General features: G+C 33.9%; 1 protein-coding gene across 9 annotated transcripts in view; it reads right to left on the bottom strand.

Annotated features, from left to right (window-relative positions):
- LRBA (LPS responsive beige-like anchor protein) overlaps positions 1-23,891 on the bottom strand; it is a 775,946-nt gene that overhangs the window by 164,750 nt on the left and 587,305 nt on the right. For all 9 annotated transcript variants that reach the window (XM_023252764.2, XM_045056857.1, XM_023252765.2 and 6 more), the window contains 2 exons: positions 1,673-1,813; positions 516-635 (listed from right to left, as the gene is read on the bottom strand). In XM_023252764.2, coding sequence (XP_023108532.2) covers positions 516-635; positions 1,673-1,813 — 261 coding nt within the window. The remainder of the gene's footprint in view (positions 1-515; positions 636-1,672; positions 1,814-23,891) is intronic.

The raw sequence follows: 23,891 nt of genomic DNA, 5'->3' as shown, positions 1-23,891 counted from the left end.
GGTATGAATTTAGAACTGGTAGCAGGTAAAAGAGGATTACCTTAAGAAAAGACACATGGGATCTCTAAAATAAAATGAAATGAAATGAAATGAAATACATTAAATTAAAATGCTGAGATTCTTCTCACGGTATTTTACTGACTGTATTAATTTTATTCACTGAGTCTGGAATGCCATTAAGCATGCTATCTTACATTCATACTACTATATTTTTCCTTTAAAAAAATACTTAAAGGAAGCAGAAAAACAACCATTCTACAACTAAAGAGAAAGAGACAGGGAGACATACAGCAGGTAGTGACAGACAAAGAAAAGAGAGAGATAGGCAGAGAGAAATTCTATACAGTGGTTCTTGGTCATTTAATTAAAGCTTCAGGCTTTGAGGCTTCTCTTCAGTAAACAGTGCTACACTGCTAGGAGAGAAATTGTCAACATTCATTCAACAAGGAACATACTGACAATAATAACTGTAAAATCAAACATTTCTGGGTGAAAAAAAAGAAACATTTCTGTACCTTAATATCAGATGTATCACGCTGACAGTTTCGCCAGGCTCTGGAAACTGATGAAAAGGTTCGATCTGCATGATCAAATTTCCCTCCTTGCAAATTTAGGAAATAAGTTGTGAAAGGTTCCTAAAAAATAAGCAATTAAAAAAATCGGTATGTTTCCTCACGCATAAAAATATGGTTTTTATAAATCATTATATTTAGATACTGTAATGACTAATAGACATTAACCAGATATATACAAACTAGATATAGAATGGGAATTATATCTAAATTACTACATTAATGTACTTAAATTATTTTTGTTTCAGAACAAAAGAAATATTTCCAAAATTTGGCATTTTCAACATTTTTCAGATTCTCTTCTTTTCTAAGAACAATTTATTAATAAAATTCAGACATATATTAGATTGCATTTTCTTCATAATATAGAGGAATAGCCTAATATGTAATTTTCTGATTGTTATGGCTCAATATTTAATTTATGATTAAGAAAAGAAAAATGTTTAGAAGATTTAAAAGCCTCCTCTTAGTTAAAGAACACTTAAACACATATTAGTGGATAATTGCTTGAAATTAGCTAAGCACTATAAATTACTTCTAGGATTTATGTCTGCCTTACCCTTCTAACAAGCTTTAATTAATGATGTGCTGCTAATGCTTTCCCAAAGAAATTACTTTCAAGTAGATGAATCACCTTTCAATTTTACAGAAACATTTCTTGTTTAACCAATATATTATCAATACACAGCAGCCTTGGTATAATCTATAAACATACCTTATTCCATTTGGGGCAACTGAAGTTTCTGAAACATATGAATGTATGTCTATCTTAACAAAATCTTATTTAGCTCTTATTTTAATAGACTCTATTTCAAATAACCTATGTTACAATTTAGAGTCTGAGGAGATATCGACCATTTGAAGAGGCAAATTTAAGAAAAAAAAATTCACATCGTTCCAGGTGAAACATTTTCAAGGTTATTCTATTGTAAAATGTTATCAGATACATACCAAATGGGATAAAGAGATATTTATAATTAGAAATCTAATCACTGAAAAAAATTAGCATTCAAAAAAGATGCTGATGACTTTTAATTGCTGCATATTCTTCACAACACTGAATTTATGTATTCATGGTTTATTACTCAAACTGAACTTACTATTCTTAGCAGCCATGCAAGAACGAAACTTGCAGTTGAGTAATGAGTACCATAGTGGAACCTGGGAACTTGATCATCTTCCCACGATTCATAACGTTCTGCAAAGAATGCTGCTCTTTTTGGATTCAAAGCTCCTACTGGCTGCCAATAGAGAAGGAAAAAACAAAATAAGAATGCATAAATGTAATCATCTTTTATTTCTTTTTTTAAGTGTTGTCCTATTAGCCAGTGTGAAAGTGAATTTTAAAATACATATATACACTATTGGAGCTAAAACATTGTGTTATATACAGAGAGTGGATAGAATTTTTTTTTTCCAATGCAGGTTAAACATACACAAAAAAGTGAAAGAAGAAACCGGTCATTTCTCAATGAGTCCAATTTCTGTTGAATACAGGTTTTTAATCAGCCCATAACAAGCATTTTCATAAAGACAATTACATAAAGTGAGTATTAGCTATATAATACTTTGGAAAGCACCTATAAAATCCTATTTAGTTAATTAGAAGCAACAACCAGAAACACAATCTTGATGTTAGAGGATTAATTTACAATAGCTTCTAAGAAGAAGATGAAGCAAAACTGGAAGGGAACGAGGAGTGTAAGGAAGAGACTGAGTGAAAAGGGATTAATGTAAATCTAGAAATTTCTACTAGTATACATAAAAGTAGAATTTAGAATATAAAAAATCCCTGCCTAAAATATAATATATATATATGTATATGTATATGTATATATATTATATATACAAACATACAAAGAATAGAAGACAGAGTACCAGCTTGTACCAAAAAATAATACATTATAGCAGAGGGCCAAAAAGCAGTATAGCAAAGTGTTGAAGAACGTGGCCTCACTGGGATAGTAATAGCACCCAGTCAGAAGGTTATTTTGAAAATGAATAATTACATGTAAAGTCCTACAAACCATGCCTGACAACATTCAATGATTGCTAACTATTTCTTTTAAGATTATCTTCCAGAATTGGGGTAAAGTTTGATTGAAATAATAGCCTGTAAAACCCCTGGAACATTGCTTGGCATAAGATAGTAGCTTGATAAACGTTAGGTGGTATCAGTATTGTTGCTGTAGCTGTTGTTACTTAGGGAATACACGAACTCCATTAAAAAGTATGCAAAATTTTGTGTGATTATGCACATGAACGTTTTCTTAAGGAAGGCATACAGAGTATTAAGATTCTCAGAGGGGTCTGACGGCTCAAAGAATGTTAAAATCAACTGCTTTAAGTAATAACTCATTTTCATAAAACATTCTGATCTCTAGAAAATGTCTATTCTTTATTTAAAATATAATTACCATTTCACTGAAAAAAAGCTATATATATAAGGTTACTTAATGAAAACTTAGGAGTTAGTCACTCTTCACTAATAAGAGGAAGAAAATACTTAAATTTATCTTATTATTTATGGGGGATATGTGTTAAACTGAAATAAATAAAAACTGTGAGTTTAAAAACAGACGTATTCAGAAATATTTTGTTAAAAATGAAGCAAAGTTGAATTTGTTTTTAAATTGCTTTTCATGTTAACATGTGATTTAAAGCAACATTTTAAATTCATCATTTTGGCTATCTTATGTTAATTGTTAACTATTTTTTAAAACTATTTATCTTTAGCACTGTCCTCTTTCTATAGATTGGTTTGAATCAATATTGTAAGTCATTTTTTACTGTACAAGCAAAATCTTCAAAAAATCTTTCATTGATTACTATTTTAAATCAGTATCATGGTACACTAATTTAAAATGCCATCTTTTAAAGCAGTAGTTTCTGTACAGAAGAATTAAATCTGATTTACTACATTTATGCCAGTTAAGAATGAAAGTGACTCCAAAAAATCTTTGTTACAAAACCAATTTGGAATGCCTTTAAATGTATTTTAGTTGTTGTCCCTAAAGACTGAGGCATGCAAAAGGAAAGAAAGAAGAAATAAAATCATTGGAAGACAAATTATATGAATTAAAAATAGAATCAATGCTCTTTTTGTATAGTTCTGCAGCATATTAAGTATTCACTTTATCTGCTATTTTTATTACTCTCCAAATGAGTATACCTCCAAAATCAATAGTTATAGAATCACGTTTCTTGAATATAATGCTAAAACCAATTAGGATTGATTTCACCAGCATCTGAGAAAAAAATGGCATCTTGCAGAGATCCATATAGGTAGAACCCACAGTATTGATTCTGGCTGTTATTGTTACAGTTGGTTTCTGAAGCCTGCTACAGGACAGCTATCAAGACATACCACATTTATTTGTAAGCATATAAAAAAGAAGTCCCCAAATAAAAGAAGGTTAAAAAAAAAAAAAAAAGACCAGTGGAGCTGTGCAATGACAATGATACACTATCAGCTTACTCAGAGAAGTTACAGTGGGAATACACACATTGAATTATACATTACGCGAAAGCACTGATTTATTGTGGTAATAACATCCACCTCATTAAAAGATTCTGCTTTGCTGCAGTTGGAAGGCTACATATTGTTTACTGCTATAAATTAATGGCAGTGCAAAGAAGACTGTGGAACCATCCTAACAATAGATCTGTAATGACAGTGCTGTATATCACAGCTTCCTCAGCAGCTTCATAATAAAATGGAGACAATGTATTGAGCTAATACATTCTACCATGCTGGCCCATATTTTTCTGACAACTGCTTTAAAAGATGAGCTGAATCCAACTACGTTATAATGCTGCAAAACATTTAACTAAGCAAGAGTCAGTCATACACCAAAGTGCTTCGTAGCATTTTTAAAACATTGTCTAAATCAGCATTTCAAGATGTTTATTCATCTCTGCAAAAGAACTAAAAGTAAATGCTGATGGCTCCTCTTACTTACACAGTATATTAAGAGTAACAATTGGAAGGCAATTCAAGAAGATGCCTAGCACTATCTCCTACAGGGAGCTCTTTGTACAGTTTAACTATAAAAGCTTGACAGAGTATTTTTTTACATCAGCAAATTGATTAAGGGAAGAAGAGCAAAAATACTGGTCATTTAAAATGGTCATAACTTCCTGGAAAAAAATCAATAAAAAATAGGTATTGATTAGAGAGGTGCAATTCAAGGTCATAACAAAGTAAAAATAAATAGCCCTAGGACATAGAAAAATAATTTTAAAAATTATAAAAAGCTAATAAAATTATATAAGATTTTTAAATCTACAGAATAAAAAGCACTTCCACCAAAACAAGATAAAAAAGTGGTTCAAATAAAACAGAATAATTTAAAAATTACACTGTGAGGACTACCAACAGAAGCATTACATTTGGAAAAAATAGAAGAATCTGGATTGAAATAGGAAAAGAAAAAATTAAAGAAAAAACCCACCAAAACCCTTGAAAATGTATAAATAGAAAAAAAATCACTACTCTTAAGATATTCTAATCTCACAAAGAGCAAAATTGACAACTGTGGTAGAGTGATAAGTAATTTTTTTAACAACTCTTTTTTTTTTTTTTTAATTTTAGAGAAAGAGAGTGCAAGCAGGGGAGAGGGGCAACGGGAGACAGAATCCCAAGCAGGCTCCATACCCAGCATGGAGCCTGGTGCAGGACTCGATCCAACCATCCTGGGATCATGACCTGACCCGAAATTAAGAGCCAGATACTCAACTGACTGAGCTACCCAGGTGCCCAAGTGTAAGTATTCTGTTTGAGAAATAATAATAACCCTTCCAGAACAAGATATGCAAAACAAAACTTTCTAAATCAAGTGTCCTAAGAGTATTACAATTAAAAAAAAATCTTTTTATTACCTTTCTTGAGAAGTAATTTTGCTAATTAGTAGAGAAACAAAAATACTGCATGTAAAATGCCTAGCTCAGTGCCTGGCATACAGTAAGTTATTCATTATAATAATTATTACTATTTTGAAGCTTATTTGATGAATAATATTAAAGAAAAAAAGCTACTAAGCAAGCCTGATGAAATTAGCAGAGTCTGTTAGGAAAAAGGTAATTAAACATCATAATCTTCTAATGGTACATATGGTACTGTGCATTATCTGTCAGAAGCCCAATAGTACACAGTAGTCCCAATAAGCTACATTATCCTACCTCAAGAAAATAATTAAAAGCAAAACTACTCTTCAGAAGTCCAAAGGGCATCCAAACGTTACTATGAAAAGCATATGAAATGTCAAGCAAATTACAATCATCTTCTACTACATCAATTAAAAACAAACTGCTTTGGTTTCATAGACCCCTTCAAAGGCATATAACAGACTTTCATCTAATTACTAGTAAAAGTTAACTGTAAAAAGAAAAGGCTTTTTTAGAGTTGATACATTCTAAGTTTTTTTCTTTTTAAAAATTTTAGGAAATGTTACCTAAGGTTATTAATACCTCTAGCTAACACTTTGCAGTTTATGAGATATTATTACACATTCTTACAGTACATATGTGAGCTAGATATCCCTGTTTTTTGTTTGTTTTTATTTGAGAGAGAGCATGTGCCTAGAAAGGGAGAGAAAGAGAAAAGGGGGGGGGGGGAGAGAGAGAGAGAGAGAGAGAGAGAGAGAGAGAGAGAGAGAGAGAGAATCATAGGCAGGCTCCACACCAAAGTTAGGCCTGATCCCACACCCCTGGGATCATGACCTGAGCTGAAATCAAAAGCTGGATGCTCAAGGGCCACCAAGATGTCCCTAGATACCCTTGTTTAAAATTTTTGTTAATGTTTATTTTTTAGAGAGAGAGAGAGACAGAAAGAGACAGAGAGAGAACAAGTGGGGGGGGGGGGAGAGAGAAAGAGAGAAAGAGGGAGGGAGGGAGGGAGGGAGGGAGAGAAAAGGAGACAGAATCCAAAGCAGGCTCCAGGCTCTGAGCTGTCAGCACAGAGCGTGATGGGGGCTCAAACCCATGAACAGTAAGATCATGACCTGAGCCAAAGTCTGACACTTACCCAACTGAGCCACCCAAGTGCACCTAGATATCCCTGTTTTAAAAATGAAGAAGTATCTTGAGTAACCTAATTCAAAACCAACATAAATCTAGGAGACACAAATTCAGCGCTCAAAAATCCAGTTTTGGATCATTTTATCCATCTAAAAACTGTTGTATTAATTAAAAATTGCTTTTCCTAATTTCAAAAATTTCCCAATTTCTTACATTTCCATTTTTCAAATATGATACTTACTTATTAACAAGTTGACACAAAGGCTAATAATTTATGTAAAGTGCTTAGCAGAGATCCTGGCACAAAGAAAGTACTTGACAAGCACAGCTGCTATGAATGTTGTCGTAACTGTTATTACCACCATGACTGACATAAATCCTTCTTCCTTTTGAGATTTATATGTTAACTGTTCTAATTTATATCAACCTTTCAGAAGTGAAGTTCCAAACTCTTGGACCATGATTACAGTCACTAACAAAGTTAAAGGGAATTGGCAAGGAATTTCACATATTCAACAAAGCAGAAATTTGCTTGAGTTAACAAATTTCCCTTTTAAAATCCAAGTCTCAAAGAGTTTTTTACATCTTTCTGTGAAGGCCTTCTTTGGAAAATCATTAGATACTATGTGGGATAAGAAGCAGAAGAGAAATTTAAAGAAGAAGTAAAAGATTGTTCTGGCATACAAGACACAGAAATGGGCCTTTGGAAACATTAAAGGATAGGATATCATAAAAAATACATTTTGTAGTTACAGGGGAGTGGTGAAGAGATGTTAAAAGTGAAAAGGGGCTCAGGAAGGGGAGGCAAAAGAGCGTAACTATTTTCAGGATCTTGCTTAGGATCTGGATGACTGGCCTAAAGCCATCTGCCAATGTCATCTTCATTTGGTATGATTAGGAAACTGGAAACATCCTTTAATTCTATGACTACACATAAAGCCTGCCTTACAGCATTTACGAGGTCATGAGCAAGACAGATTACACATTATTTTATTTTTTCCTGGAAGTAGGGTAGGCCTACAGACACTGAAAGAGGGCCATTGCAAAATAAGGGCTAAAAACTAGCAAAGAAAAAAGAACAAAATTGTTGAACTCAATGTTATAGGAATCCAATGTTATATGTTATAAAAATGCCAGATTAAAGGACTGAAGATTGTTAATTAGGTAAAAGGTATGTCATATTCATGGATGGATTAAACAAAAAAAAATAAAATTCGGAGGATGAAAGAGGATGGACTATCAGCAAATGTGATATCATAAGAGACAATCATTCTGATTAGAGAATAATGATTTGTTTTATAAGATTACAGGGAATAAATATGGTATACAGACTTAAGGGTCCAGTCGATCTGATGACAATGCTACCATTTATTGGGTATAAGTGAAGGTTCTAAGAATCTTACACAAATTACCTCATATTCACAACAACCCCTTAATATATAAACCTATTAGCATTCCTAATTTATAGGCAAGAAAGTTGAGTCAGAGAAGTTAAATGACTACTAATGATTGGTTACCTAGACAGTGACAGGGACAAGATTTAGAACTTACTCTAACTATACTGACTAGCAGATCCTAGAATGATCTGGGTTATGTGAGTTGGTAAAAATGCTGGTGCTGAATTTGTAAAGCCATTAGAACCCTTTCATGGGAGGTTTAGACTAAAGATCCTTTTGAAAAAGTGCTATTTACATTTGTATCCCCCTACCTATCTAATGTGTATGGATATCACTTTAGCAGAAGGTTACAAAAATGAATTTAAAAAAAGAATATTTTGCGTGGGGACATGGAAAGATGCCTGGCAAAAAAAGCTTAGGAAAAAAAGTGAACAAAAATAGATTAAGTGTGGTCACTAAAGTTTATGGCTTTACTTTTCTGTTAATTTTTGTATTTATATATCCGCATCCATTAACCCCGTACCAGCCTTTCATTCTCTGTGCCCCTAAGGCTTTTTAAAGAAGCCACTGAATTTTATTCTGTGCATCTCCACCACCTGCCTTCTTCCCCCACCAGCAAAAGAAGAAAATAAACGAACAGCCTCTGTCATTGAAGCCATGTTGCCACTGTTAGGGGGTGCAGCAACTATTTTGTGTCAGCTGTAGCAGCTCTTTTATCTAAATGACAAGTATAACAAACAGCCTGATCAGCATTTTTACTCAACCTTGGCTTTTAGGGTATTTTGTCACATGCTATATATGGCTGAAATGGTTCAGCACTTATCTTCACACACTCTACATTTTATTTAATATTGTCAAGAAGAAAATTTCATTGGCACACTACTGTGGCTTTTAGAGTTAACAAATAAGCACTTTTGTTTTCAAGTACCAGAGTAGTTTTTAATCCCTTGAAAACACACTTTCTTGCAAGTGGTATTAAACATACACCCTCTATACTATTTCAATTTAACGAACACATCTTGGGAAAAAGAAAGTATTCCGTTTTACTTATTGTACCTATGTAGAATCTAAATCATTTCGAATGCTCACACTGGTAGATTTAGTAGCCTCTGTAGTTCTATGTTATTCAGCTACGGTTCACATTAAGTGATAGATTTTTACCTGACTTTGAGAAAGGCACATAAATTGATTAGAATAATCTGATAATCCAATGCCAGTGTTGAGCTAAATGCCTGGAAGAACCCCCAAAAAACAATTTGACAATCCAAGGCCACAGGGAAAAAACATTTTAAGTAATTATGAAAATGGTAAACACCCAAGAGGCCCAAACCTGATATAATAAAGCCTATTCATTTTCAGATAGATTCATCTCTCCACTTAAAGAAATGGTTAAGAGCATTGACATCAGGAGTTCCAGTTCAAGATGATGACATAAGTTCCTGAACTCACCTCTTCCCATGGACAAACTGAATCTACAGTTACACATGGATTAATTCCCTCTGGAAGAAATCCTGCTACTAGCTGCACTACACATCAGGCAAATGAGAAAAAAAAGTCCACATCATAACAGGTGTGAAAGTCTGTGACACATTCTTGCTGTAAATCTCACCTCCAACGGTGACATACAATTGGGAAGGAACTCACAACTCACAGCTCCTCCCTAAGGAGTGATGGTTTTGGGCCTAACATGCAGCACCCCAATGTTTAAGACTTCCACCTGTGAGAAAGGCCCCCAAAATGCCTAGCTCTGAAAGCCAAGGAGGCTTGCGTCCATGAGACCATTAGACAATACAAAAACAAAAACAGAAACACAGTTCTTAACTGGCTCAGAAGGACTCAGCTTGGCCATTCCCCAGAGCTCAGCGCTGAGAGAGCAGACAGAAATGCCCATCTCCCAGTCTTTCCTTGAAAGAGGACTATCTGCACATCTTAAAAGCTGCAGCCTCAGAGTCAGGATCCTAATTTAACACAAATCTAGGAACTGCAATCCTCCCCTGAGACCAGAGAAGCCAGCATTCTCTGCAGAGAAGCCAGCATATCTGCATTCTCCCTGTAGGTAGAGAGAATCTCCGAATCACCAATGTCACCCTGGAAGGAGCTCGTACACTGGTCTGGCACTTCAGCTTTCATGGCTGCCATCTAGAAAATGTACCCCTTGATCACCTGGTTTTTGTGGCCATCAGGGCTTGTGTTCACCGTTTGTAGCAAACAGTTCTTTAACAGGCTATCACCTGGGGGCTCAATGTCCAGTTCCCAGTCTTTCCCTGAAAGAGGTCTACTTGTAAACTTTAAAAGCTGTTGCCCGAGGGTCTGGCATCCAATCAGCCTGCACCTACTGCTGACTGAGACACTTACTTTTGGGGCACTGATAGGTCTTAGCACACCGTCAATGGCTGGGAGCAACTAAGAACAAACAAGGTGGCTTAGACAATCAGTTAGTTTTGAGAGATAGAACGTGATTTGCTATTAATGAGGACAGGCACAAAATACTAAACACTTCCCCAAATCTTTTTCTTATAATGAATAAAAACTGTTAGGCTGATGGAGGAGGAATACCAATGCTCTCATCCCAGGGTCCGGAAGAGAGACAGGTAACTCTATATTATCCCTACGACCAGACAAAAATCTACTGCTTCTGGTGTAAGGTAAAAGTAAAAGCTCTTTTACCGAGAAGAGGGGGAAAATCTTTGAGCCAGGATTCTTCACTGGTCCAAAAGACAGGTTTGCTATTATTGGAAGAGGGATGAGAAAATCTCTCTGGCCTAAGACCTACCACAAACACAAGAAAGGGTCTGGATGTCATGCAGAGTATGGGCAAGAACACTGAGAAGGCCCACTGAGAAGAACCCATAGCGTTCATCACAGAGTGATGCTGGATCAGGGGAATGAAGAAGTTGCCCTACCCCGACCATAAGCCTTACACTGGGTCACGAGCAACAGCCATCTACCTCTGGGGAAAGGCAACAGAGGAGAGAGAAGAAGTCCTCAGTGGCACAGGCACTGAGGGCCTGCCAGAGAGGAGAGCAGAAGCAGTGAGACAAAATCTCTAACACCCTAGGGCCCATGCTAAGGACAAATTCAAATGGAAGAACTGAAGGAATTTGTGAAAATGTGCTACACTAGAAGTAACAATGATGACAAGAAACCCAACTGAGCTCACCTACTGTCTACGTGGACTGAACTCCCCACACAAATTGCTGATATAAGAAAAGGCACCCATATTTCTGGGCATAAAATATTATTCACATCCCAGTCTCTAATTCAATCAAAAATTATGAGATGCTTAAAATAATAAGAAAACAATGACCCACTGTGAAGAAACAAAGCAATCAAAAGAACCAGTCTCAGAGATAATACAGGTGTTGGAACCATCAGACAGGTTATTTAAAATAACCATAATTCACATACTAACAGATCTAGCAGAAAAAGTGGAAAACTTACACAAACAGGTGGGAAATTGCAGCAGAGAAGGAAAATATAAAAAAAGAATCAAATATAAATGCTAGAAACAAACAAACAAACAAAAATCAGAAGCGACGAATTCTTCTGATGACCTTATGAGCAGAGTAGACACAGCTAAGAAAGAATAAGTAAATTTTAAGGTAGATTAATAGAAAAAAATACTGCAAGTAATAAAATAATGCTGCCATGGCTATACTAATATCAAAAAAAAAAAAAGAATTCAGGACATGGAATATTACCAAATATAATGATAAAGGGACCATTTATCAAGAAAACCTAACAATTTGAAATTAGTTTCCTAGGGTTCTTGTTACAAGGTACCGCAAACTGAGGGTGGCTTAAAACAATAGAAATGTATTGTCTCATAGTCCTGGAGTTTAAAAGTCCAAAATCAAGTTGTTGGCAGAGCCATGTTCTCTCTGAAGCCTCTAGTGGGAAAATGTTTCCTCCCTTCTTCCAGTTTCTTGGAGCCCCAGGTGTTTCTGGACTGTGGCAACCTAACTCCAATTCTATTTCCATCACCACATGGTATTTATTCCTCTGATGTCTGTCTTAAATGGTGTTTTCACCTTCCTATAAGGACACCAGTCATATTGGATTTGGGCCTACTCTGATGACCTCATCTTAACTTGATTATAAATAAGGTCATATATACAGGATATATACAGGTACCCTAGTACTTGTGAGGACTTCAATATATCATTTTGAGAGACACAATTCAACTCACAACATGTACCAAAAACAAATGATTCAAATACATAAAACAAAAATTGATAGAAATAAAAAAACATACAGACAAATCTAAATTGTAGTTGGAGACTTCAACACTCCTCTCATTTACATTAATCAATACAGCATGTAGAAAATCAGTGAAAATATAGAAGATATGAACAACACTATTAACCAATTTTACCTAATTGGTTGTAAATGACATGTATAGAACACTTCACCCAACAACAGAATACATATTCTTTTCAAGTACACACAGAGCAATAACCAGCATAGACCATATTCTGAGCAATAAATCAAATTTCAACTCATTTTTAAAAATAAAAATCAAACAAAGTATGTTCAACAATCATAATGGAATTAAACAAGAAATCAACAGGAGAAAGATGTCTGACAAATCCCCAAACCTGTGGGGGGGTGGGGGGTAGGAAACTATTCTAAATAATCCATGGGTCAAAGAGAAAGTCACAAGGAAATTTAGAAAATATTTTGAATGAAATAAAAATAAAAATACAATATATAAAAATTTGTTGCGCTTTGTAAAATCAATGCTTTGAGAAAAATTTGTAGCATTGCATTTTTACATTAGAAAGAAAAATAAATCTCAAATCAAAAGATTAAAGCATTCACCTGAAAATCCCAAAAAAAGGAAGAGGAATTAAATCCAAATCAAGAAGAAAAGTAGGAGAAAAAGCAAAGATCACTGAACACAGGAAAAGCAACAGAAGAATAAATAAACTACACAGCCAGGCTGATCGGGGGTGGAGAAGAGAGGGGGAGAAAGAAAGAAAACAAACTACCAAAATCAAGCATAAAAGATGAAATAAGCAAATTCTGTGAGACAGTCACACTACCAAAGATGATTCAAGAACAAAAAGGTACCAGGAATAGCCCTATATCTATTAATTTAATTCAAAGTTTTAAGAAAACCTTCCCAGAAATAAAATTCCTGGACCAAATAGTTTCACTAATGAATTCCACTAAAGATGAAATTAATTTCTACACCATCTTCTCCAGGAAAGAGAAAAAGAGGGAATAAGTTCAAAACTCATTTTATCCCACCAGCATTACCCTGAAGCCAAAACTAGACAAGGACATTACAAATATACTTCCTGAACACAGATGCAAAAATTTGTAAGTGAATATTAGCAAAGCAAATCCAGCAGTTTATTAAAACGGATGATACATCATGATCGAATATGGTTTGTCTTAGGAATGAATCCAAAATTAACCAGTATAAAATTTTAATATATGAAGAAAAACCATATGATTATTTTCAGAAAAAGTATCTGACAAAATTCAATATCCAACTATAATAATTTTAACAAACTAGAAATAGAACTTCCTCAACCTGATAACGGGCATCTACGAAAAACCCATATAGCTAATATACAAAAAGGTAAAAGATAGAATATTTTTACCCTAATACCAAAGACAAACCTTCTTAACACTTCTAGTCAATATTCCATAATGTAGTAAGTGTTCATTCAGAGATGATATATTCTTGTATGCAGGAAGTCCCAAAAAGTCTACAAAAAGGCTGCCAATAAAAATAACTGAGTCTAGCAACGTTGCAAAATACAGGTCAATGTGCAAAATTCAGCTGTAATTCTGTATACAAACAGTAAATAACTGAAGTTGAAAATTTTATACCTATTAAAAATATGAAAAATTTAAGGGTAAACTAACAGAATATGTACAAGAATTGCATGCCAAAATCTGCAAAACATTAGAGATTAAAGAAAACGTAAATGAATGGAATCAAATTCATGGACTGAAAGACTGTCTTTTTTTATATATAGCATTCTTAGTAAAAATGGCCTAACCAATTAAATATCATCCCTATAAAAATCCAAGCTGGATTGATAAAATGATTCTAAAATTTATATGAAAAATAGAGGGACTGGAAAGCTAAAACAATTTTGAAAAAAAAAAGTACAGTTAGAGGTTTCATATGACCTGATTTTATGACTTACTATAAAGCTACAGTAATCAAGACAGTGTGGTACTGACATAAGAAAAGATATATGATTGAGCAGAACAAAGCTTAGAAACGGACCCACACATATATAGTTAATTTATTTCCAACAAAGGTGCCAAGACATTTCATGATTAAACAGTCTTTTCACGAAACAGTGTTGAAAGAATTGGACTTCCATTTGTAAAAACTGAACTTCAATCCTTACCTTGTACCCTTATAATATATTATAGATTAAAAATAGGTTGCATCTGCTAGTGGGGCATCTTGTTGGTTCGGTCAGTTAAGTATCCGACTTCAGCTCAGGTCATGATCTCACAGTTCATGAGTTCGAGCCCCATGTAGGGCTCTGTGCTGACAGCTAATAGCCTGGAGCTGCTTCAGATTCTGTGTGTCCCTCTCTCTCTGCCCCTGCCCCTGCTGATGTGCACATTCTCTCTCTCTCTCTCTCTCTCTCTCTCTCTCTCTCTCTCTCTCAAAAATAAACATTAAAAAAAATTTAAAAATTAGGCTGCATCAGAAGTCACAATATGAGTGTAATAATAGTTATATTTGACCCAATTTGTTTTTAGAAAAGCCAAAACGCTGTTGGTTAATAATAAGCATATAGTCAACTAAATAATCTAAATCATCAGCTTTTTTTTTTTAATTTTTTTTTTCAACGTTTATTTATTTTTGGGACAGAGAGAGACAGAGCATGAACGGGGGAGGGGCAGAGAGAGAGGGAGACACAGAATCGGAAACAGGCTCCAGGCTCCGAGCCATCAGCCCAGAGCCCGACGCGGGGCTCGAACTCACGGACCGCGAGATCGTGACCTGGCTGAAGTCGGACGCTTAACCGACTGCGCCACCCAGGCGCCCCTAAATCATCAGCTTTAACTTTTCCAGTAAGACAGTCTCTTGTATATATAATGAATCAAAAGACTTCTTGCAATGTACAGTCCCCTTGGAAGTACCAGAATCTATAGTTTAGTAAAAATTGCCACATTTTTATATTCCTTCCCATTAACAAGACTACTGCCACTTATAGTTTTTAACACTGACTTTTCTTTATCCTTTTTTCCTGTTTTTTTTTTTTTGTACTAGAAATTTCTAAGAGTAAATGCAAAACTTTATATTATTTCTTTGTACTTCATTCAAATATTTCAGGTATTCGATTTTGCCAAAATTATCTATTTTTTTTTTATTTTAATGGGGTGCCTGGGTGGCTCAGTTGGCTGACCATCTGACTTTGGCTCTGGTCCTGATCTCACAGTTCATGAGTTTGAGCCCTGCATCGGGCTCACTGATGTCAGCATGGCGCCTGTTTTGGATACTCTGTGCCACTCTCTCTCTGCCCTTCCCCTGCTCGTGCTCGCTCTCTCTCTCTCTCTCTCTCTCTCTCTCTCTTAAAAATCAGTAAATATTTTTTTAAAAAAGCTTTTTATTTTAATTAACTACAAAGCAATCTGTATGATCAATTTGTAATATTAGTGAAACTGTTTAACAAATCAGAGCCTAGAACAGAATACAACAAAGGAACTATAAAGAAATACCTTAAGTTTATAAAGCCATTAAACAATAGGGTTATAAGTGATTTGAACAGTTTTGAACACTATTAATGTCTTTTAATCATCTTGTCTAATTATCAGAAAGGTATCACTCAGATTTTCAAATAATTTGCTGAGATATGTCACATTACATCTATAACTTCCATAATTTATTAACTTAATCAAAACACATTTTTAAAGAAAAGAAGTTAATATAGTTTTACAGGATATATTTCTAAGTAAAACTACTGATTTTATTTTCTTCCTAACATTAAAAAATTTACCTATTTAATCATCATTTTACTTTTTATACCAGGCCAGTGTTTTTTGTTTTCAGAATTTACCCTTTTTCCATTTTCAAAAAGTTGGTTCACATCATAAATCATGAACTCACATTAAAAAAAAAATCCTTTTCTAAAAGTGGAACCGTTTAAAATTAAGTCATACAGAAATAAAATATTTCTGATTATATTATTCTCCTATAAATGGCTCATATATAACATACATTCAGTTATAAAACTTTAAAAAGTGGAGACTATTTCATCCACGTTTGTTCCTGGCACAGTCCTCAGAATAATGTCTACAAAACTTAGCTGGCAAATTAATAATTCGTTGAGTAAGCACATTTATTCAACATAAACTTGTGTTGAATTTAAATAAGTGGACTTTGGAAATAAAGAATTGGACAAGAATGTGGACATGTGACTAAAAGATACTACATTACCCACTATAAAATGCACACTACAGATGTTTAATTAGATTTATTATGGTGATCATTCTGCAATATATACAGATATCAAATCACTATTTTGTATACCTGAAACTGACAGAATGTTTGATGTCAATTATACCTCAACTAAAAAAAAACTGCCCCCCCAAAACATACCACATATTCACATAAAACAAATTTTGATGATCAGAGGGAAATATAAGAATAACAAGCTGAAAAGTTGACACATACAGGTATATAAAGAAAACTACAAATATTCAGGTTCCTAAAATGTCTTCCTACTATATTTACTCCCCATAAACACACACACACACACACACACACACACACACACACACGCCCTGAAATCAGAAGTATAGCTTACTACCAACCTTATTGCTACTATAAACCAGTACTTATTAAACTTACACAACCCAAATTCTAGGTGTTTTGAAAACAATTTTTATGTAAATTCATGGTAGATACATGTTCCCTCCTCTGAATCTACCCAAGTTAGCACACCCAGCACTAAACTAAGAAAACAGGAAGTATTAAGGGATAAAATTGGCAATGCTGTGCAAATAAAATAATTCATTTATAAATAATAATAAATGGTCACTCCACACCACAGTAACTTAGGATGATTAGAGAATAAATACTTAACTTTGAGGATTACTGACTGGCAGTGTGTTGCTGGTGTATGTCAGGATTATTCATCACCCTGACAGTAATATTAACCACAATCCATTTCAGTTACTTCAGTTTATCATATTCTGACTAATGTTAAAAAACAATGTCATTGAAGGCTGCTTAAATTAAGTGTAAGGTTAACCTCTGTTAGAGTCATTTGAAAGCTTCTCATAAAAGGTAGCTTCTAGTAGAAAACCAAATCTGCTCTAAAGAGTGCTAACACTTAATAAGTGTAAATTTTTAAAAAAGTCACACAAAACATTCTTTTCCTGATTTAAAAACAAAACTTCAGCAAATCTTCTAAATGCACCACAACCTCTCTCTCTCTCCATATATACCTTTCACACTTTGCTGAACTTATTTTACATTTTGAGGGAAGAGTTGCACAACCATATTTTAAACTAAATACATCACATTGAACACATATTAAAGTTTAAAAAGATCAGTGTACCCATGAAAATTTTTCTTCAGTATCACATAAATAACTATATAATGCTACCTATAAAAATATATTTAAATAGCTGTTTGCTATTTAGGACCACCCCTCCCACCAATTAAGTAATTGAGAAAGGTCCCTTACTAATAAATGAAAGCAGACTGACATAATGTGTTATCTAAATCCAAAGATTTCCTACTTTAGTCCTCTAATTTTATCTTTCTAGGCTATTTTCCTATATCATTTTGATGTCTTTTAAAAACCATCTGCCCTAACATTCTGCTTTCTATAGGATCATTTTCCCTTCTCTATTAATGCCTGAGTTTTCTGTTACCTCTGTGAGGATATTTATTCTGATTTTGTTTTTAAGGTTTCTTCTGTTTCCTAAATTGTCTTTGTTTCTTCTGGTTTCTTTCATTTTTCTATTTGTTTTAGTCTTTGTCATCTTTGACAATGGAGACTGTCTTTAAATGTTTGCTAACACTTGGATGTATGTTCAGTTTTAGAACGAGGCACAAAAGAGCTGACTGTAGTACATCAAGCCTAAGGAGCATTGTGAGCTGGCAGACTTCACTGAAGAGAAATCAGGTGGGCTCCAAGTGGAATCTCTAAATCGTTAACATTTCTTAGGTCTTTTCTCTTGAGCCAGTCAATATGTCCAAAGAGTAATACAATCTTCTGTCTTACAGGGTGGGGCTGGTATAAGCCTGGCTGCCAGAGTTCTGATAGCATGACAGCAAAAGGGGTCTGGGGGCCTTCAACATTCAGTACTTAAAGCTTTCAGTTCATCCTGTTTTCCATTCTTTCCCTTCAACCCTTCCTCTGTTGTTCTTGGTTTTCTCAAATCAGAAACTTCTCTGGTATAATTTCTCTAACAAGTACACCTCTGTCCCTTATGCCAAGATAAAGGGAAGAGTAGTTGGATTTGGGGAAACAAGTGGACATAAATGCAAGTATTCAATCTAAAATATTCTTTCCACTTATCCCTAAAGCCTACCAGTTCACCGACATGGACATATCTGAGAGCCTAACACTGGGAAAATGTGTGACCTTGGAGAGTTCCTTAACCTCACTCTATCTTAGTTTCCTTATCTGTGAAATATAGATAATAACACATCCCTTATAGTACTGTTGAGGAGATTAAATAAGATAGCATATGTAAAATGTGTGTTTACATAGGAAGGCACCTACTAGGGCTTCCCTCACAATCCAAATCAAATAATATTCTAAACTCTCCCCACATAATTCTTCTGCTGATTAGACTGCAAACTCTCCAAAGCAAGAATATAATTTATACCAAACTCCTCAACATCCTTGTGGCACATTACAGCATCCATATTTGATACCAAGATTTAAATATTTTAAACATATTTTATCAGCCAAAAAAAAGAAAACGAAAGGAAAGAAAAGGAAAGGAAAGAAAGGAAAGGAAAGAAAAAGAAAGGAAAGAAAAGAAAAAACCGAGCATGGGATAATTAATTTCTTTCTCTGTATTTACATTTTACTGAAATGCTTTAAGATCCAATATTTGCTGTTGTAATATCATAAGGTTTTTAAAAACTTTTGAATTCCTTCGGTTTGACTGAAGCCTAATAAGTTAAAATAAAGTAAAGGTTATAACACCTATCATATTTAAACAATATTCCCTCGCCTCCAAAAAGAGTGTTCTTTTCCCTCTGTGACATCTAGATGGTATACTGATTCCTGGTATATCTGTTACAGAGCAGGACTAAAAGGACTGGCATTCGTCAGAAACAGCACTTAAAACTTAAAGAGATAAAGAAGTGCTGTCTGATCAACAACAGTTAAATGTCGGTAGTCAATTCCAGGTCAAGATGAATGCTGTATATTAAATGCGTGTGTTAGAGAGACATATCTCACATATAAAAATACACAACCAAATGGTAAAAGATAAATGAGAGACAGAGAAAATCACCTACTTTTGCTTTAAACAGAGAAAGAAGAAAAAGGCAATAAATGCTACAGACAAATAATAGCAACTCATCAGCAAATAAGTAAATTCAAGAGAGTATTGTCATTCAATTCTCTTAAGTTATCTGAGAATTTACTCATTAGAAACATTTTGATCCAGATTAGGGCAACAGAAGCTGTTAGTTCAACAGAGTTGTGAATGGGTATGGCATTGTAACATATGCAATCCTGGTGGAAAAAAACCACTATGATTTACTAGGGCCTGGACCACAATTTGAAATTCAGTTTGAAGATATGGTAATAGTAAATTCTCCTTAGATTCCTACACTGCAAGGAAGAATCAAGCAATTGTGGTGCAAGTTCATCTCCCCCTAATATTTACTTTTCTTGTTTCTGCACTCTGAACCTAAAGAACAGCTCATATTGTGCTTGCACTCTAAAGCTGAAAAATGGATGATTAATTTTCTTTTCCCTCTACCTCAAACTCTCTTAGTATTTTCCATCATTTTAAGAATGTAAGCTTTAATTATTAAAAAATAAAATACTTGCTTATACCTTGGCCATTTCTTCATTTTCACCCCAACCTTCAGTTTACTTTTTAGTAGGAGAGTAACTACCTAATTTTATTCTTTTGGATTTCCAGAAATGAAGAGTCCCTGGCACACAATATTATTCAATAAACAAAAGAAAAAAATAAATGAATACTCAAGTTATAACATCAGGGATTCAATAGTTTAAAGCAAACATTCAGTTTTTTTCGTAAAACAGGCTTAGGCAAAAAAGGCGTAGAGCATAACCTGGGACAAACACACTAAGAAGAACAATTTGGAAAAGCTTTCCTCTTTAAAGCCATAGAATGCTGGTTGCATTTTACCTTGTATTTCAGCATGAGAGGTGAAAGGCAACTTGACAAAATAACATTAAAACAGACTCAGAAATTGATGGCAAATGTAGAAGCAATATAGCACACTGTGGTATTTCTCAAACATTCTGGGCCAAAACTTGTAGTAAGAAATAGGTCACATAAACCATAACCCAGTGCACACATGTACACACACACACACAGCTTAAGCAGAAGATTCATACATAATGCACACTGATATTTTCTTCATGTTATACTTTGTAATTTTATTCATTTCTTTCTCTACAAAATCTATCTACCTATCTATTTATCCATTTTGAGAGTGGTTGACACACAATATCACATTAGTTTCAGGTGTACAACTTAGTGATTTGACAAGTTTATACATTATGCCATGTTCACCACAAGTATAGCTACCAATTCTCCCATTACATTGCTATTACAGTATCACTGGCTGAATTCCTTATTCTGTACTTTTTATCCCCATGACTTATTCATTTCATAACTGCAAGCCTGTATCTCCCACTCACCACCCAAACCATCCCAGGTTTGGTATCTGCCCAACCCCCCACGTCCTTCCCCTCTGGCAACCATCAGTTTGTTCTCTACAGTTGAGGTCTGATTCTGTTTTTTGTTTGTTTATTTGGTTTTTGTTTTTTGTTCTCTATTTATTATCTTTAATTTTTTTTTCTGTTCATTTTTTAAAATGTTAGCTGTAAACTGCAGTTTGAAAACCACTGGCTTAGTGTTTAAATTCAGGTGCTACCCACTACCTGTGTGACCTTATGCAACTTGCTTAACTTCACAGTGCCTCAGTTCCTGTCTCTGTAAAAGACAATAAGTAACGTTACTTATCTTATAAGGGCTTTGTGAGGGTTAACACATGTAACATTCTTAAATAAGAGCCTGACAAAAAGTAAGTTCTCAATAAAAATTAATTAACAATAAGGTGGCATGTTCTTTCTTAGTTGTGCAGTTTTCATTTGGAAGTTAATGCTTATCAACTGCATTTCAATCTAAGAACAAACTCATTTTTTGGAACAGGTATTCAGATGACAGTACATATACATATTAAATATTCCAAAATAACTATGTTGATCAATTAGAAGAGAAATAATTGCCTCAGATCATCTGGGTTTTCCTCTCTTGGAAAACTGGTTTACACAATCAATCCCCTATTAAGGAAAAAAAAAAAATCACAATGGTAAAGAAAATCTTCCCAATCTACAAAGAAAGCCCTGTTACTGAAACACTCTGCCATCATAATTTGTTTCTATGATATGACGTTTTGTAAATATATTCCTGTCCTAATTATAATTTCTTATATAGAAAAGACAAAAAGAAAATCTTCATTCTTATCTCTTTCAAGAAGGTTGTCAAAATATAAAAATCAATGTATTCTGTAAAATATAGATTAATGTCACTCCAAAGTCTATGCATGGTTAGATCTGTCTTCTCATCAGTCAGGATTTTTTTTTTCCCATCAGTCAGGATTTTACACTAGCAATGAAATAACTGGGAAAGCGAAGGAAAAAAATCAGCTTCAAATTCATTCCTACCTTTTTTTAGCTTTGAAAGAATAGATTAAACCATTATGTTAAGTGAGGACCTTCTCAATATATCCATACAAAAAAAAAATTAACTTTCATCAGATTTTCAGACTATTTGGTCTTCTCAACAGGTAATACTAATTTGTAATTATTACAAGGAGACATTGTGCATAAAATAAAAGTTTATACCTTCAAGAAGACTTTTTTTTTTACATTTTCCTTCTAACCCATTTCACAAAGAATGATCAGAAAAATAATACAGAAGAAAGGCTGTTGATTATATTAATTCAGTTTCAGAAAGAAAATTCCCTGTGCAACGTGGAAGAAATTACCAAGTAAAATTGTAGCATTGTATCAAAGCTGCTAAAACTCCTCTAAAAAACAGCATTGAGGAAATTAAATGGACATAAGTATGCATAAATAATTCAATACATTTTAAAGCCAGTCAGGGTATATAATCTACTTAAGAATGGGGATAAGATCTGTTTATGTTTTAAATTAGACTTTGCACAGAATGTTTTCTATGATTTCACAAATTTAAACAAATAGTAATGTTTGCTAAATGCATACTATGAGAAAAATTTTAATATAATTCTCTTATAATCATTATTAATACAGAAACAACTCATTTTATGTATGAGATGTATCCCTGAAAGTATGTATATAAACAGATATCTGCAAATTGAATCACACTGTAAGCATTATGGAAGATTTTAATGCCAACAGGAATGATATACTTTTATAAAGTAGACAGTTACTATTATTTTATACATGCAAAGCACAATTTTCAAAAATCTAATATGCTTATTTCACCTACAATAATGTAGTTAATTCCAAATTCATTTATTTCCATCAATATTTAATGAAAACACTTAGAACTAGAATTCCATTTTCTTGAATTTGAAGGACTTTTATAGCATTTGAACTACTGCTGCTAAGTTATAAGATATGTGGTTGAATGTTAGAGCTTCCCACTTCTTCCTAGCCCTGCTAATTACTACTGTTCACTATTCAATGGTGTGTCCCTCAGTTCTTGTTGAAAGCATTCTTTATATTCTTTCCTCAGCCCAAAGTATAAATCTCTCACAAAATCTCTCAAAATATAAAAGTGGATACCACTACTATAATTAAAGGCACTAAATCATCAAAATTATATTTTTATGCCTCTATATGTATAGTGGATATGGACATATATGGATAGACTAACAAAATCAATTCTTTTAGTTTAAGGCCCTCTACCAGTTTTACAAATCTAAAAAAATAAAAAGAGCAAAATTACTATTGGTCATCTAGTATGGCATAAAAACAAACTTATTTATCATATACAGAAGATAAATTACTAAGGCATTAGTTAAAACAGTATTTTATCCACCCAACAAAAGTATTTGTCAAGTTCCTTAGAAATAGCTGTAACATATAAATAAAATTTGGTTTTAAAAAAGGATTCTATTTTGCTGGCAAATCATTTACTACAGCGTTTTGCTGACATTATTTTAATGAATTCTCATAATGAAAAACACAATATAGCATACATTAAAAAAAGGAAGAAGAAAAAACTGGAGGCTTTCCTCTGTTCATACAAGATTTTTAGTGGGATAGAGAACCAAGGTGAGAGGCAGAGAATAGAGGAAGTTAGCAAAGAACAATGGTAGGAAGAGGCAACAGGGTTATGGGAGCTCTTGTTCAGGTACAAAGATAGCAGAAGACAGAATTACAACCTCAGCAGAAATTTCCAAACAGCCTTCCACTCATCACATTAGTAACTGTTCTATCAAGACAGAAACATACACCCTGTCTATAATCCATCTTACTACCCACTGTATCTTGAAGAGCCTACCAAAAACCCTCCTAAGCACAAAAAACATCTTAAGCTATGTGCTTAAATAGAAGTCCAAACTGAAAGACTCAGTTTAAAAAATTTTTACACAGGCAATTTTTCTGGAACACCAGAAAGGTTATTTATTTAAATGCAATTTATTTTGTGAGGCAAACTTTACATTTCACAAATTAGTGAAAGATGAGATTTT

The sequence above is a fragment of the Felis catus genome, chromosome B1 (genome assembly GCF_018350175.1).
Source record: "Felis catus isolate Fca126 chromosome B1, F.catus_Fca126_mat1.0, whole genome shotgun sequence".
NCBI classification, from domain to species: domain Eukaryota; kingdom Metazoa; phylum Chordata; class Mammalia; order Carnivora; family Felidae; genus Felis; species Felis catus.
This window is presented reverse-complemented; position numbering and strand designations above follow the sequence as displayed.